General features: G+C 39.5%; 1 protein-coding gene across 5 annotated transcripts in view; it reads left to right on the top strand.

Moving 5' to 3' along the window:
* Positions 1-16,456, top strand: part of TMTC1 (transmembrane O-mannosyltransferase targeting cadherins 1) — a 285,567-nt gene that overhangs the window by 169,541 nt on the left and 99,570 nt on the right. For all 5 annotated transcript variants that reach the window (XM_024256984.3, XM_009247587.4, XM_054527036.2 and 2 more), the window contains one exon: positions 11,495-11,616. In XM_024256984.3, the coding sequence (XP_024112752.1) occupies positions 11,495-11,616 (122 nt within the window). The remainder of the gene's footprint in view (positions 1-11,494; positions 11,617-16,456) is intronic.

Genomic DNA, 16,456 nt, shown 5'->3' with positions numbered 1-16,456 from the left:
AAATTCCATTTGACCCAGCCATCCCATTACTGGCTATATACCCAAAGGACTATAAATCATGCTGCTATAAAGACACATGCACACGTATGTTTATTGCGGCATTATTCACAATAGCAAACACTTGGAACCAAGCCAAATGTCCAACAATGATAGACTGGATTAAGAAAATGTGGCACATATACACCATGGAATACTATGCAGCCATAAAAAATGATGAGTTCATGTCCTTTGTAGGGACATGGATGAAATTGGAAATCATCATTCTCAGTAAACTATCGCAAGGACAAAGAACCAAACACCGCATATACTCACTCATAGGTGGGAATTGAGCAATGAGAACACATGGACACAGGAAGGGGAACATCACACTCTGGGGACTGTTGTGGGGTGGGGGGAGGGGGGAGGGATAGCATTGGGAGATATACCTAATGCTAGATGACGAGTTAGTGGGTGCAGCGCACCAGCATGGCACATGTATACATATGTAACTAACCTGCACATTGAGCACATGTACCCTAAAACCTAAAGTATAATAATAATAATAAATAAATAAATAAAAAATAGCTGCCCTTTTAACAGAACTTCTTCTCAGACTTGCTCTCATTTTTGTGTCCCATCTGGTTTTAATTCCCATAGGCCACCAGTATTTACAAAAGAACCTGGCAACTTTAAATGGCCAAATTGGCCCTGTTCGCTTATAACCCAGGACTCTGGCATTTGGTATGAAAAAGTGATTAATTGGAAAGCACATTTATGAATGGCAGCTTCCCTGGCATTGGCTTGAAAATTCTCTCCATTCCAGTCCACCCCAGTTCCTTCTGATTTGAGTGACTTCGGCCAGTGAGCCCTATTTTTCTGCCTGTTATAGATTTTGGTCCTCACAATGACAATGTCTTCACTTGGGGAATAATTTATTGCCAAGGCTTGTTGAAGAAATAAGTTTGTTCTTTGTTTCTTTGTCTAAAACATTTTATTTTCTACTCCCATGTGAGATTTTTCCAAGAAAAATGTAACTCCCAACTAGCGACTATTGGATTAAGTTCTTACTTTTATCTGTATGTCAAGCCTCATATAGATCATATAAACCTTCTTGTCTTTTATATACACTTGAGATATTTGAGCTGTTGTGCTTTGGTGAAAATCAGTCTTTTTATGCATGCATCTCCCATGCTCTGAAATGATGAATATACGTATGTGCATGTCTGAACTCAGAAAATTACAAGCATTTGATACCATTTCCAAACATAGGGACCTTTGTTTCCATCCTTTGCTACTTTTCATTAGTCCATTAAATTCACCCTTTTAAGCCATGGCAGGTAGGCTGTTTGAAAACACGGTTCAAGGTGGAGGAAGAGCATTATTCCATCATGTCAATTATTTGTGTAAAGAGCCTTTTAACTATCTTTGTGGAAACAAAATGATCCATCAGGATTTTATGACCATATGTTTCAGAAGTAGGGATGTGGGTCTTGTCCAGTGAGATGCAACATGTTTTGATTATAAAAGACATTTTGATTTTGGGTGAGTACATTGACAGATAACAGGAATCAAATCTACCATGAATAGTAATTCCTCTAGAAGTTCAATCATGCAAGCAAATCTCATCTTTTTTTCCTCTTTCTTTTACCTCTTAAGAGAAGACTTACTACACTTCTTGCTATATTCATGTGTAGTATCCTTGAAGTAAGCCAAACATATCTCTGTAGTTTGATAAAGTAGGATGGATGATTATCTTTTGGAAGTGCTGCTTTAAAACATTTAGATCTTCACTAGGAGAGTGAAACTGTGTGGACTTTTTTATGGCTCTTTCACCTTATTAATTTTAGATTATAGAACAAAGGGACTGTCTTCTGTATGACAATTACAAGTGGATAGATGAATCATGCATTTTGGTGAGTGTGATTTGCTTTGTGAAAAAGTAAAACATTTCGTTACTTTCTTAACAGAAAAGAAGTGATCATCCTGCTTTGGAAGACTTTGCCCGAGGGATGTCTTCTTAACAGAAACATTTGAGCTATAGTCATAGGTAGAGGACCACTTCTCCCGGGCATGGATATTTCCTATTTTCCTAGGAACAAAATGGTTTATGAAAATGTATCTGATATATCCTTTTCCTTTCTTTCTTCCATTTCATCAAAGCTAGATTCATTCTTGGCTTTATTGCATGTTTAAATCCATCTTGGTTCTTCACTGAATCCGTAGAGAGGGAATAAAATGATTAAGCGCTCCTACCTCTCTTCCGCACTAGGTCCCCTTATTAAGTTAGAGTTCTTGACCTAGGATTCTGTGGCATTACTTGTGCCACAGTCATCTCCATTTTGCCAGTCAAAGCTGGATGTGGTAAGCATGATGCTTCAAAGCCCTGACACCTATGCAGCTGGCTGTCTCTCTCCACCCCCTACTCAGACGGGTTCCCAGCACATGGCTGAGCTTTTGCCCAGATGTTCTCTCTTGGTTCTCACAGGCACCCATCTAGTGCACCTCAGGCCACGGCCTCCCACTGAAGTCACGGGTGTCAGGTGGGGGTCCTACGTGTACCTCACTCAAGCCCCCCTTTCTCCTGAGTCACTCCACTAGCTTAGATCTCAATGCACATGGACACATATCTCTCAGAGCAGCATCACTCTTCTGATTTTCCAAATCCATCTGCCTGAGTAAATACTATGACAGATATGTTACAAGACTAAGTGATGATCACAGTGTTACATTCCTGAAAAATTCATCATAAACAGTGGAATATTATAGAAAGAAGCTTAGAACAATAACAAGTTAGGAATGTGTGTAGATTTAAAATTTAGAAGGCCTTTGACCCACTTACCTGTCCACTTAACTTATTCATTGAACCCCTGTGGTCACTAGAATGTGGATGCTCCTTCACTTTCCTTACTAAGAAGGGCAGTTTCATTACAGTATTTGATTTCGTATGTCAAAAGTGATTATTATCCACCCCTCAAGCTCTCTCAGATACAATATCGACTTACAAGTCAGTAACTAAGATCAGTCAAATAAATTATGTTTTATCCCACTGTGATCAGAGGACATGTATATGTCCATTCTTTCAGAGGATGGGTGTCAAGATGAGTGGATGAGGCCAGGTGCAGTGGCTCATGCCTGTAATCCCAGCACTTTGGGAGGCTGAGGCAGGCAGATCACTTGAGGTCAGGAGTTCAAGACCAGCCTGGCCAACATGGTGGAAACTTGTCTCTACTAAAAAAATACAAAAATTAGTTAGGCATGATGGCACATGTCTGTAATCCCAACTCAGGAGGCTGAGATGGGAGAATTGCTTGAATCCAGGAGGTGGAGGTTGCAGTGAGCCAAGATTGCACCACTGCACTCCAGCCTGGGCAACAGAGCAAGAGCAAGACCCTGTCTCAAAAAAATTTTTTTAAAAAAAGGATGAATGGATGAACCATTTCAAACCATTCACACATGCAGAGTACTTGACAAGAAATACGTGTTGTGTGCCGTAGATCCTGTTGCATCCCTGTAGAGTGTAGAATGCAATCTTGTGCCTGCATTTATCTGGCAAAGTAACCAATAGCACCCTCTGTTAGAGGTCCTCAGCAGTGTCTCACTTGGCCACCTCCAGTTGCTGGGACATATCTGCCGTCAGTGTGTTTCTGCTATGAAATCAGATGGTAGAGAAGGCTGAAATTCCTCCCCACACTTGGCATTAACTTTGGATACCAAAGCCACGTGGACTGTGGGAAGAGGACAGGCTTTAGAGTGACTCAGAACTCAGTTTGAAGCCCTTGCTTCTTACTGATTGGATCAACTAAGAGAAGTCTCTCATGCTCTCTGGCCCTCAATTTCCTCACTTACAAAAATGGGGATAATTATACCTACTTTGTAATATTATCATGAGGTTTCAGTGGGCCCATTTAAGTCAAGTGTCTGGCATATGGTATGTGCTTGAAAGATATTTGTTTTTCCTTCATCCTCTACCACTTGCAACTTACTGGGTGGCTTTTATTGCGCCCCGCCCCCTGCCCCATCTGTGTGAAACACACATATAATAATTTGTAAATTAAACTGGACTTTCGAAGATGTCTTCGCTTACAGCTCTCCTCCATCTGTTTAGTCTTCATCATACTTTTTAAGTTCGATACATAGCTTTCTAATGCCTTTTCCATTTTTGTTCAGAACCACAGAAATAAAGAAAGTTCATTTCTGACTTTTTCTGGGTCATCATAAATTCCTGTAGTAGTTGCATTCTAATCAGGAAAATATTTCTTCACCAACATTTTTCTAATTTACTTAATTACCTTATCTCCTCACTAGTGCTTGCTTAAAGTGAATAGAAATGTTTGCACTGGACTGATATTTTTCAATAAAGTGCCTTCTAAAAGGTTTTTGCTCTTATTTTTTAAACATTTTAATACACACTTATGCAGAATATAACTTACATTTCCAAGTAAAGATAGGAATTAGTTTATTCTCAATTAGAGTAAAGCAATCCGAGAGCTTCATGATTCCTCCTCACTTAACTCTGAAAGGTAATTGCTGTTGTGAGATAAGACGTTTTAATCTCAGGAACTGGTGTTTGCAAGAAGGATCAGACTGTTGATTAAAAACAAATCAAACAAAAGGCTCTGTGCAAAAAAAGAAAAAAAAAAAAATGAAGGTCAGAACCAAAGACCAGAAATCTAAAATGTCAGTTTATAAATCCTCTGATTTTAATCGGCCTTCGGTGCTCTGTTCATTAGTGCATCTGGCAGTGTCTCTTGGCAAAGAAAGTTTGGCATGGGAAAAAGCAATGTTTAAATTGGCTTGGGGAAGACATCAAGTATACAAGTCTACTTTTGTCTCTGAGGGGGTATAATTTCTTCATTCATTTCCCCTTTTAAAAATTTACTCCCTGTGCATTTATGAGTAAATTTTAGAGCTCATGAAAGTGAGGAAATGATATCACCAGCCTGAGCCAACTAGAGAGTGTGGGTTGGCAGCTCTGCTGTTGAGATCCTGAACCTGAGCCATTTTCTGTCCCAACTCAGTGTATCACATTATTTTCAGACAAGAGGAAAAAAATGTAAATGGCACCTTTCCATGTCTACGTTTGAGATGTGGGTTGTGCTTATGTCACAGGAGGACTGTCCCTAAACATCTCGCAGTGTGATCTTGTGACCACTGGGGCCTGAATCAGGGTCCCTTTCACCAAGGTGTGTGGCAGCTGTAACAGGCTCTGAGAATCGTCTTTAACTTTTCTTACTCATTTTACCCATAAGACTGCCGCAGGATTCCCTTTGTCCCCACATTACTGTCATGGAGCTAAGATTCTAGATCTTGTTTGAGTCATAAGAAGTGGTCTGTTGCATTTAATCATTGTCATAGCAGTAAAGGATCAAAACTTCCTCTTCTCCAGCTACTGAGAAATTGGTTTCAACCCCATTTGCCAGATAACAGAGCTCTCTCAGATTGATGTTGGTCTTTACTATTTCAATATAACATTTTAAATTTTTTATAGCCTCAGTGGCCTTAAACAGGGTGCTTCACTCAAGGGCTGAAACATAATGGAAAGACTGTGATGTACAGGACCAAGCCAGGGGTGTGCTGGAGCCAGCTCCTAGCAGCTCACACCAGCCCGAGTTCTGATCCTTTTTTGGAGTCCACATTTCTGCCCTGTCCTCATGTTCTCACTCTGCTGCTCAATCCGTCAGAGTCCTGGCAGGAAACACATGGTGTGGCCAGTGAGGTGATTGAAGAGAGTTTATGAGAGGACCATTTGCAGTGATGTGGATAGTATTAGAGAAGCCACGTGCAATAGTGACACCTACCAGATGGCTTGAAGGGGCAGAGGGGAGAAACAGCCACCCAGCACCTGCTGAGAGCTGTTGCCATGAAGAGAGATCCAAAAGGAGCTGTGCCTGTAGATAGGCAAGCCTGGCTACTGCCAGAGTTGGAGGTGGGGGAGGCTGTTAAAATTTAAATGAAAGCAGACACAGCAGTGAAGGCCAGGTAGGCAACAGGGCAGCTTAGGGCTCAGTGTAGCTTCCCAGAGAGAGTGAGATAAAGGCACATTTGTGCAGAGCTCAGGCAGAATCCAGTTGCCCAAAACAGTCAGGCACTTTCTGTTGCTCTAGCTTTGCATGGCTTATGCTGGTCTTGAAAGTGTTCTTCTTGGCTTCTGAGTTAGAATGTTGAAGATGAAGTCAGTTCCCCATCCATCAGATGAGGTCTGTATTATCTTCAACTTTGATAGCCTCACTAAACATAAGGGCTTTTGTGGATTCAAAGTTCACAATATTTTAAATAAACCTGAGACCTGGATTTGCTCAAGTGGAGGCTGACAGTTACATTTCCTGTAGATAGCAGTAGGGGTGTTGTGCCAGGAATCTAGATAAATTTAAACATTCATTGGTGACTACCACCAAGGAATCTGTAGTCTAACAGAGGAAGTAGACCCAAAAACTGATATAAAAAGGAGAGCCTAATAAGTATTCAACCATACTAGCTGTCAGCCTGGCAAATGCCTTAACCCCGGGGCTGAAGAGGGGAGCTTTACTGTCATCAGCTTCCCTGTGGATTGATAAATTGGAGGCAGACAGCTAGATCCTAGGGCTGCCAAATAAATCCTTAGGATTGAAATATAGCTGTGCAATACTTAGAATCATGTGAACACACTTGTACCCTAAATGCAATGTACCATTTCTCTGAAATTTGTTTAGAGGCGAGAAAAAAAATAGTAATGATGACAATCATTACTATAATAAGCCTATTTTCCACCTCTCTGGAAGGGAACGGCCTGCAGTGTGTATCATCTGTGTTGAACTGGGCAGGAAGGAGCCCTGTTTTTATTAACACCCACACACTGCTGGTCAGGGTGCATACATGTGTATCAAAGTGTGTGTGCGTGTCTTTGTCTGTGAACTGCACTTTGAAAGATGAACTGAAAGTATGAAGAGGAGGGGATAAACCAGAAGCTACTAGGCTAGACAGTTTCAGGAGCTGGATTTCCTCTGAGGCAATTTACGGCTCTGAGAAAAGCCCTGCTCTTCCCTTAGCTGCTTGGCCTGATGTGTGTTTGTGCCGATGGTGACTGAGCGACCCTATCTGCACCCCCGTCTGGGTGTTAAGACAGGATTTTCACCTCTTTGCAGCTCAGGGGGATGCTTTTCTGTCTTCTTCCCAACCAGAAAAGAAAAATCAAACCTAACACCTATAATAGCGAATCTATCACACATTTTTCCTACAGATATAACAGGCATATAGGTATCAATTCCTTTTCTTTTGTCTAGTTGATCACCAAATTAAAGCTTAGAGAAGTAAATTATTTTGTCTGAAGTTGCAGTTAATCAAATGTCATGTATTATAATGGCTGTATTATTAGCTGTCTTAATTCTCATATCTCTTCTCTCCCTAGTATCTTTGGGAATAAGTGAGTTTCCATTCATTCTTTGTCCTAAAAATGAATGCCCATGTGTACTTTGGAAAATACCATGAATTTCCTCTTTTTTCTCCTCATATTTTGTTAGGGTGTTATTGAATCTACTAGGCTAAAAGAAGCTATAAATTATTTAGCCAATTTTGTCACTTCAGTGACCCACAGGATACAGAATCGGGTTCCCTCCTAGTCTGTCTCCTTCTAGAAAATTTAGCCATGTCCACGATGCACTTTTTTCCCCAACTTTACAACTCTCTGCTTGGTAGATTGACATGTTATTCAAATAAGTATGTTGTTCTTGAATATTTTTAATCTCTCTTGACTGAATGGGGATGAGGAAAGACAAAGAGTATTGCCATCCATTTAATTTGAAAATAGAAATTTTTTCATGAGTATTAATTTTCTCAAAATGAAATAAAATAATGAAACTTTATTGAGTTTGGGCACTGCGCCACTGTCTTCCATTTCCTGTTTTAAAAACAAAGGAAAACACCCCACAAGATTAGCAATATAAGGTGGCGGGCTGTGTGTAAGCTCATAGCTCACAACTCCCAAAAAATGGACTTCAGGTTTTCAAGAAATCTTTGTAATGACCCAACTCCATTCAACGCTCAGGCATACTTGCCTCCTTTTATAGTTGAGGCACCTTGAGGATGGAAGGGATGATATTGCCTGTCCAAGTACCAATGGTGTATCGGTGGCAGGGTCACTACCTGAGTCTGGACGTGGACCCTGAACACTCACTCACTTTTCTTTCTATGCATAAGGGACCCTTTAGTCACTGCCATTAGGTGAAGGTCACTTCCATAGCAAAGTGTGCAAAACGCTCATTATCTGCCACTTGCTGACATGATCAGTCTTATTCCCTGCTTTGTACATTCCATATCTTCTCCCAAGAATGTGCCTAGCTGTGACCACCCCTCATTCCCAAATTTGTCTTCCTTGTAAACGTTTATTGATATTTCAAGCCCAGATGTCACCTCCACCAAAAAGCCCTCTCTGCCTGCTCCCCTTCTTCTACCCAGTTTTTTCCTCTGTATCCTGCCTGATACATTTATTCACTTAATTGATTTATTCAGCAAATATTCACACCAGGCACTGAGCTAAGCAAAAGTCGTGCACCAGTGAACACAAGTCAGGAGCGCTCTGTGCTCATAGAGCTCACATTCTAGTGAGGCAGACAGACCATAAAGGCAGTAAACACCCAGATACACACATAATTACAACTAGAGTGATGTCATGAAGGAAATAAAGACTGTGCTGGTGTCTGAAGAACCTGGTGGAGGAACAGATGAACATGCAGCCCTGTGGCTTTTCCGTGTGCACATCAGATTTCTGGGGGAGGCTGATTGCTCCTTGACTCTCCCCCCATCTCCGCATCCCCAGCAGCGATCAGTGCCATGGGCATCCTGCTCACTACGGGTGTATGTGAGTGAGGGGGAGGCAGGGAGGTTGGCTGTGCTCCCAACTGACACCCACCACTGAGATGAAGGCACCTCCCAACCTGGTCCAGCCTGGGTGACAGAGCCAGACTCAGTCTCAAAAAAAAAAAAGAAAGTGAACACCCACCATAGTGAGGAAGGTGCCTTGGAAGGGTAAGAACGTGTGATGCTGGGGATGTAGAGAGAAGCCTCTTTCAGATCCCCAGTGAGGGCTCTTTCCCAATAACCTTGATGAGGGGCCGTGGGGTGGCTCATTGGGTAAAACGGTATCTAGGGACATGGATAACAGCCTGATCATTGTTCTGTTTATACCTGCACTCTTAATTCTTAATTCTTAGGATGAATTACTAGGGTGTATTACATTCTCTTTAGAAACTTATTTGGGAAGACGTGAATAATTTTGTGAAAAGTATTTTAGCTTTCGAAGCATTAAAAGAAGTAATCAACTATTTCTATAAAAGTGCACCTATAAAAAGGGAATAACAACATACTACCCAATAATAAGCTCAGAGTGAATGAGGAACATTTGACAAGACACTCTTTCTTTGGGGTCTGTTTTCAATTATAAGAAGAAATACTTGCTCTTAATATACAGGATTCTTGTGAAGATTTTTTAAAATTATGTACTTTAAGGTAATGCTTATATAGTGTTGGTGGGAATGCAAATTAGTTCAGCCACTGCAGAAATAAGTTTGGAGATTTTTCATTGAATTAAAAAATAGAACTACCATTCAACCCAGCAATCCTACTACTGGCTATATGCCCAAAGGAAAATCATTCTACCAAAAAGATGCCTGCACTTATGTGTTTATCACAGCACTTTTCACAATAGCAAAGACATGGAATCAACCTAAATGCTCATCAACAGTGGATTGGCTAAGGAAATTGTAGTACATATACACCATGAAATACTAAGCAGCCATAAGAAAGAACAAAATCATGTCTTTTGCTGCAACATGGAGGCCGTTAAAGGCCATTATCCTGAGCAAATTAACACAGAAACAGAAAACCAAATACCAAATATTCTCACTTATAAGTGGGAGCTAAACCTTGGGTACACACAGACATAAAGATGGGAACAATAGACATTGGAGACTCTGAAAGGAGGGAGGGGAAAGGGAGGCAAGGGCTGAAAAACTTCCTGTTGGGTACGATTTTCACTCTCTGGGTGACAGAAACAATAGAAGCCCAAGCCTCAGCATCACACAATATACCCTTGTAGTAAACCTGCACATGTACCCCAAATTGAAAATAAAAATTTAAATTTAAACAAATAAATAAACTATACAGTTTAAATTCTCAAATTGAAATGTACTTTCCAAACCCAAAGTATAGTCTGAATTAAAAAGATAGCTTGCAGCTTTTAAATAAAACGAATTTGTTCTTTTTTTTTTTTTTTACCCTTTTTGGTCAGTTTTGGTAGATCATGAGTTGAAGGCTTGTTACATAATCTATTTTTTTCTTCCTTTAGATTCTGGTTCCTTTACGTCAAAATGATATCATTACTTATAGACCCGTTAATTATTTAAGGGCAACTGTCCAAATCATATGGAATCAGTCTCAGAAATTATATTACCCTATATGTTTTAGTCCATAAAACAAAGATTTTAGTAACATCAAGGTGACAAGTATCCCAAGATGTTTAAAATCGTTATACTTTGTATAGTTAAACTATTTGTAGCTTTTATTAGGGAGTTTTATTTATATTTATGAAATTCTTTTACTTACTCTTTTCCAATTATTAAAAGTAATAGACTTTAAAATGTTTAAAGGAAACATTAAAAGTTGAAATATGGACAGTCTATTTGGTTTTCTTCTTAAAAAATACGTATTCTCCAGTACATTAAGGTCTGTTTTAAATATAACTCTCTTCAAATATGTCTATACCATAAATACACATGGAAATACAAATGAGTTTTTATAGTGTCATTGCAACATATTATCAATAATAAACAGAAGTTTTTTTTCTGTTAATTATAAGTGACAGAAAAATATTTGCAAATAAAGATATATAATAACAGAGGAGGTTCTTTGTCAATTTAATGAATTATTATAACGATTTTTTATTCAAAAAAATCAATGGAGTAAATACTCACTTGCCAGCCTAATTTGAGAGGTGTGAAGGTACGCTTCAATTCAAATGATTTTCTCTCCATTGGTGTCCCAAATTTTATCATTAGTATTTGATTTTCTTGATGTTAAACTTTGCTTCTCCTAGTGAATTTTTTAAAGAAAATACATTATATTTTGGGAAGACATAATTAAATTCTCTGCAGTGCCTTACTGCATTTGATTTTAGCCAGTTGCTTTGCTCTTTTGAGAATGGGGTGTCTGGAAAGACAGGGATTCTGAACGGAGCCAGAACCAAGAAGCAGGGTTGCTGTAAAGCCAGCCCTAAACAACAAGTAGCGGTCACTGACTGTATTGGGCCAATATCCACGTTTCTGGGTGGCAAATGTGTGTCGGGGTACATGTGTGTGTTTTGACATGCCAGCCATTTTAGCCTGTCAGCTTTCTCTGTAAAATTCAGCACGCCGGTCAAAGGGTTTATGTTGGTCTAATTTATTCATTTCTTCATTGAGAACCTGAAAATGAAGGAGATGGTTAAATGCTGCCTGAAGTGGAATTCAACAGAAGTTAATGTATCCTTCACTATTGTGTGTTTCAGAGACTGGAGCACAAGGAGGTTTTAGTCGGCTTGTTGTTCCTGGTGTTCCCGTTCATTCCAGCCAGCAACCTCTTCTTCAGGGTGGGTTTTGTGGTGGCGGAGAGAGTCCTTTACATGCCTAGGTAACTATTGCACGTGACTTCCTCCTACAAGACCTGCCCTCTGTCACCAGCACTGATAGTTCCAGAGAGACAGTCTTTTGTGTGTAGACCATTAGGTCCTCATGGGACGAGGGATGTTATTACTTCAGCTTTAAAAACAGCCACACAGAAGGTTGGATGAGAGCAAATGTCCACACACGTACTCTTGTTTACAGTGGTTTCCCTTCAGTTGCAAACTTTATAGTTTAAATGTGAAATATTGACTTGAGTATATTTAGGATTTTAGTAGTAATCATTTATCACTACATCTATGTCTAAATGTGTGTTATTAAACAGAATTATAATACTTTTCTAGAAATGTTTTTTGACTTGCATAAAAGTATTATGTTCAGTAGCATGATTGTAATTAACTTCTTTCATTCGTTCTTTTTTCTCAATTTAAAAATGGAAGCAATCTCAAGAAAATTTGTCCTTGGGAAAAGAACAGTGATTTAAAAACTAGAAAAGACATTCAAATGTGTGTGATTACATAATGCCACTTAGCTCTGAATGTTTGAACTGTGCTGAAGCTTGTCTGTTCTCTTGTCTTATTCCAATATCATTGTTCAAGGCCACTTTTCTTTTCAGATGCTTGAAAATGTCACTGAATCAGGAGACCAAGTCTTGGTTCTGCCATTTATTGGTTGACTGACCTTGAACAAGACACAAAGCTTTTCTTGCCCCCAGATTTTCTCATTTTTACAATAGAGATTTTAGTAAACTCGCTAAAATTAACATTTTGGTTTATGATACTGCCTTTTAGGAAAGTTCATTCTTCTTCTATAAGTATGAACTTTGCTAAAAGGCAGTATCATAAACCAAAATGTTATGAGGAAATGAGTATTTTTTATTTATGATATTGTACTAGAAATCTTAAAACACGTATAATTAGAAATGAATTCCATAATCTTTGATTCCTTCAAACCAAATACCTAACAGCTTTCTTAACACTTCGCAGCATGTGGTTTTGACTCAGTTAGGGGAAAGCAGCCCTTAATTGTTTACTGTGTCTTCAGCCTAATTTGGGAAGGAGATGAGTGTTTGATAAATATTATTCAATAAGGACAGAAATACAACACAATTCTTTATATTCTACGTGGTTTAAGGTAAGAGTCTTGTGAAGGCTTGCCAATAATAAGGAATACACCTGTAGTATAGAAAGCCAAAAAGTGGCATCTATCTGTGTTCTAGATATGTTTTTCTTTAGACCAGTTGAATATATCTTAGCTTTTCTTTGTAGTACTGATGATTCCAATGGAATCATTCTTCATTTGATAGATATTCATAGAGCCCTTCTGCCATAAATGCTCTACTAAAATCTAATGCTACACAAGTAAGTAAATCTCAGTGTCTGCCCTCAAAGAGTTAACTGCCAATTAGCAAAATGGAATCTCTCATATTAAGCGTTTAATAGGTCCTAATATTTTATAAATACTATTGTATTCATTAATTCTACTTTATCATTAATTGCATTAAAACATTTATTGCATTTTTATTATATTTCAGTCACTATTATAAGCATGTTATATTCTTTATGTCAAGTAATTCACACTGTAGTAGGTCACAGCCTGCCCCTGAAGTCAGAGGGCCTGCATTCAAACTCTGGCTTAAACATGATTGTGATTCCTCTAAGCTTGTTTTCTCATCTGCATAAAATGTGAATAGTAATAGCACCCAACTCAATGACATATTGTGATCATTAAATGAAACCGTTATAGGGCCAGGTGCAGTGGCTCATGCCCCAGCACTTTGGGAGGCTGATGCATGTATATCACTTGAACCCAGGAGTTTGAGGCCAGCCTGGGCAACATGGTGAGACCCTGTCTCTACAAAAGATACAAAAAAGTAGCCAGATGTGGTAGGATGCACTTGTGGTCCCAGCTACTCAGGAAACTAAGGTGGGGGATCTCTTGAGCCCGGAAGGTTGAGGATGCAGTGAACCATGATCGTGCCCCTGCACTCCAGCCTGGGTGACAGAACCAGACCCTGTCTCAGAAAAAATAAATTTAAAAACACGAGATGCCAGGCGTGGTGGCTCACGCCTGTAATCCTAGCACTTTGAGAGGCTGAGGCAGGCAGATCACAAGGTTGATAGATCAAGACCATCCTGGCTAACACGGTGAAACCCCGTCTTTACTAAAAATACAAAAATTAGCCAGGCGTGGTGGCGGGCCCCTGTAGTCCTAGCTACTAGGGAGGCTGAGGAAGGAGAATGGTGTGAACCCGGGAGGCGGAGCTTGCAGTGAGCTGAGATCGTGCCACTGCACTTCAGCCTGGGAGACTGCAAGACTCCGTCAAAAAAAAAAAAAAAAAAAGAGATCATTATATATAAAACTTAGAAAGTGTTTTACATTATATATGATCAATAAATACTAAGTATTTTTATTGTTTATATCAGTTCCCTGAGGTAGCTGATAACATTATTGCCATTTTACAAAATTAAAACCTGGGCTCTGAGAAGTTAGTAAACTTGCCCCAGCTGGTATAGCTGGTGAGTGGCAGAGCTGGAACACACATCCCTGTCTACTACAGATCTCTTGCCTTCCAGACTATATTGCTTCCCTGATAGGAACATCTTAGTATTCTTCTCAATTACAAACTAAGAAGAAAATCTAAACATAGTAAAGGACTTTCAGCTCAACTCACATGGTGATCAAGCTTTGATACTTCTAAGAGCCCTAATATCTAGTTCTTCAGGAGCTTGGGGTTCTGGGTGACAAAGATTTGTAAGCTCAGCAAAGTGTCATCTAGTTTAGATACAGGAGAATAATTTGTGAGGAAATAAAGGCAGAGTGAAGGGCTGGAATTTTTAACTAGACATTTAAATTTGATTTTTCTGGAAGAGACCTTAGGTAAATGTTACAGAAGCTCATAGTATTGTCACCAACCCTTTGCAGGGTATCTTATTGTAAGGGGTTCCTCTTGCCCGGGCAGGTATATCCTCCAACCCCCAGAATCATGCCAGCTCCAGCTCTTCCCAGGCTGCCGTATCTTAAATAGACCTTTCTATGACTCCAGTTTATTTTTTCCTAGGAATAAAATGCCCTTTTTCCTCTAGGAATAGGCTGATTTGGGTTAAAATAAAAGTGCTGAAAAGAAAGCATCAATATTACCAACAGCAAGTGCCTGCCTCACGGAACCAATCTCGGTTTTGCTTCATTTGCCAAATTCGGTAAAGAGGCACCCAAAATCAATTTCAGTAAACCAGTTTTCATTAAAAAGATGACTGTCCGTTTCTTTCCAAGTTCCTACATCTATGCCTTGCAGCATTGTCACTAAGTCATTTTTTTCTGAGTGTTTCTCTTTACTGCTTAGTGAATCCTGGACTAACACATACCATCACCGTCCCAGCCAGGCTGCTTTCCCCCTCCAGAGATGCCGTCTCAGCAGATGCCAGAGCCACCTGAGCAGAGGGTGGAGGTGCTTTCCTGCCCCTTAGAGGTGGTCTGGGGGCTGATGAAAGGGTCAGGTCATTCAGCCAGGTTTACAGTCCTGACCTCATTTGAGAGTTTAACTTGGATTTCGGGAGACTTACACAGGAGGAATCTTAGGAATATTTGAATGGGATGCTGTACCTCTAATGAATCCATCTTTCTTCACAGTCATTATTGTAACTAAAACTGCAAGGGAGCTGTGTTCCTTTTGGCCCTGGATTCCACTGGTATATAAAATTGTGCAATTGAGGTGGTCCAGGATGAGTTGGAAATTAAAGTCTGGGTAAGGAAACTTCTGTGTTGTGGCTTTAGAGAGTCTCTGATGACTTCATCAAAGCCATTTTATAAATATTGACAGTTTTCTTTGAAAATGGGGGACTAGGAAAAGATTTTGCCTACCAGCGATGAGCTGCCCCTGTCTCAATGGAGAATAGCAAACAGTTGAGCTAAGAGTTTCTGAAATCTTCCCCAGAGCCACGGAGGATTTTACAGATGCTGTAGGCATCCCGTGGATGTGTCAGAGCACTGGATAATGCCTGTTCCATTTAATAAACCTACATATAGGTGTTGAGAATGGTAAGAACATGTTCGAAATGTTTTTTTTTTTTTAAACCCAGGAATCATATCTTCATGAATCTCCTTCCATTCTGACCTTGACAAGAAACAGCCATTTTCCACAGCATTAGTGTCCAGGCTCTTTTGAGGAAAAAAAAATATATATATATATATATATATATATATATGTATATGCATATCTATATATGTATATCTATATATGTATATGTATATATATATATATATATACACACACACACACCCACATATATGGTGTACTCAATGACATCCTGAAAAAACAGATCATCACTTTTATGCAAAAGCTCTGTGTTGTCTCAGAAACTTTAGTGAACAATAGGAAAATGAAGTCAAAGGCTCAATTGGTAATCTTTCTAAAGAAGGTGAACTTTCTACTCATCAAATGTTTGTTTCAAGCTATTATGAAGCTAAATCCTAGCTTTAGATGCTCACACATGAATTTCACAGAAGTCATGTCCAGCCTCACTGAAGCCTGGGTGAGTCCCTTCGATCCCAGGGGGCTGATTTGGCCATTTTACAAGAAAAGTGCAGAATGAGTCGGACCAACAGTGCTCTCTTATCCTCCGCCTTTATGCCTAACAATGAACTAGCCACTTAAATCTTGTGGTTTCTGTTCCTCCATCTCAACCCAGAAAAGGTCTGAAATATCACCTTCCTCTCATTTGCACTTTGAAATCTGTGGATAAAAGAGACAGAAATAGGCTATCTGCTTAACATTGCATTGCTTCAGGGTCAGAGTTTACCACCAAAAGAAATTGGAATAATCTTTTCTTCTGGCGACAAAACCAGTTTTG

This window comes from Pongo abelii, chromosome 10 (genome assembly GCF_028885655.2).
Source record: "Pongo abelii isolate AG06213 chromosome 10, NHGRI_mPonAbe1-v2.0_pri, whole genome shotgun sequence".
Taxonomy (NCBI): domain Eukaryota; kingdom Metazoa; phylum Chordata; class Mammalia; order Primates; family Hominidae; genus Pongo; species Pongo abelii.
This window is presented reverse-complemented; position numbering and strand designations above follow the sequence as displayed.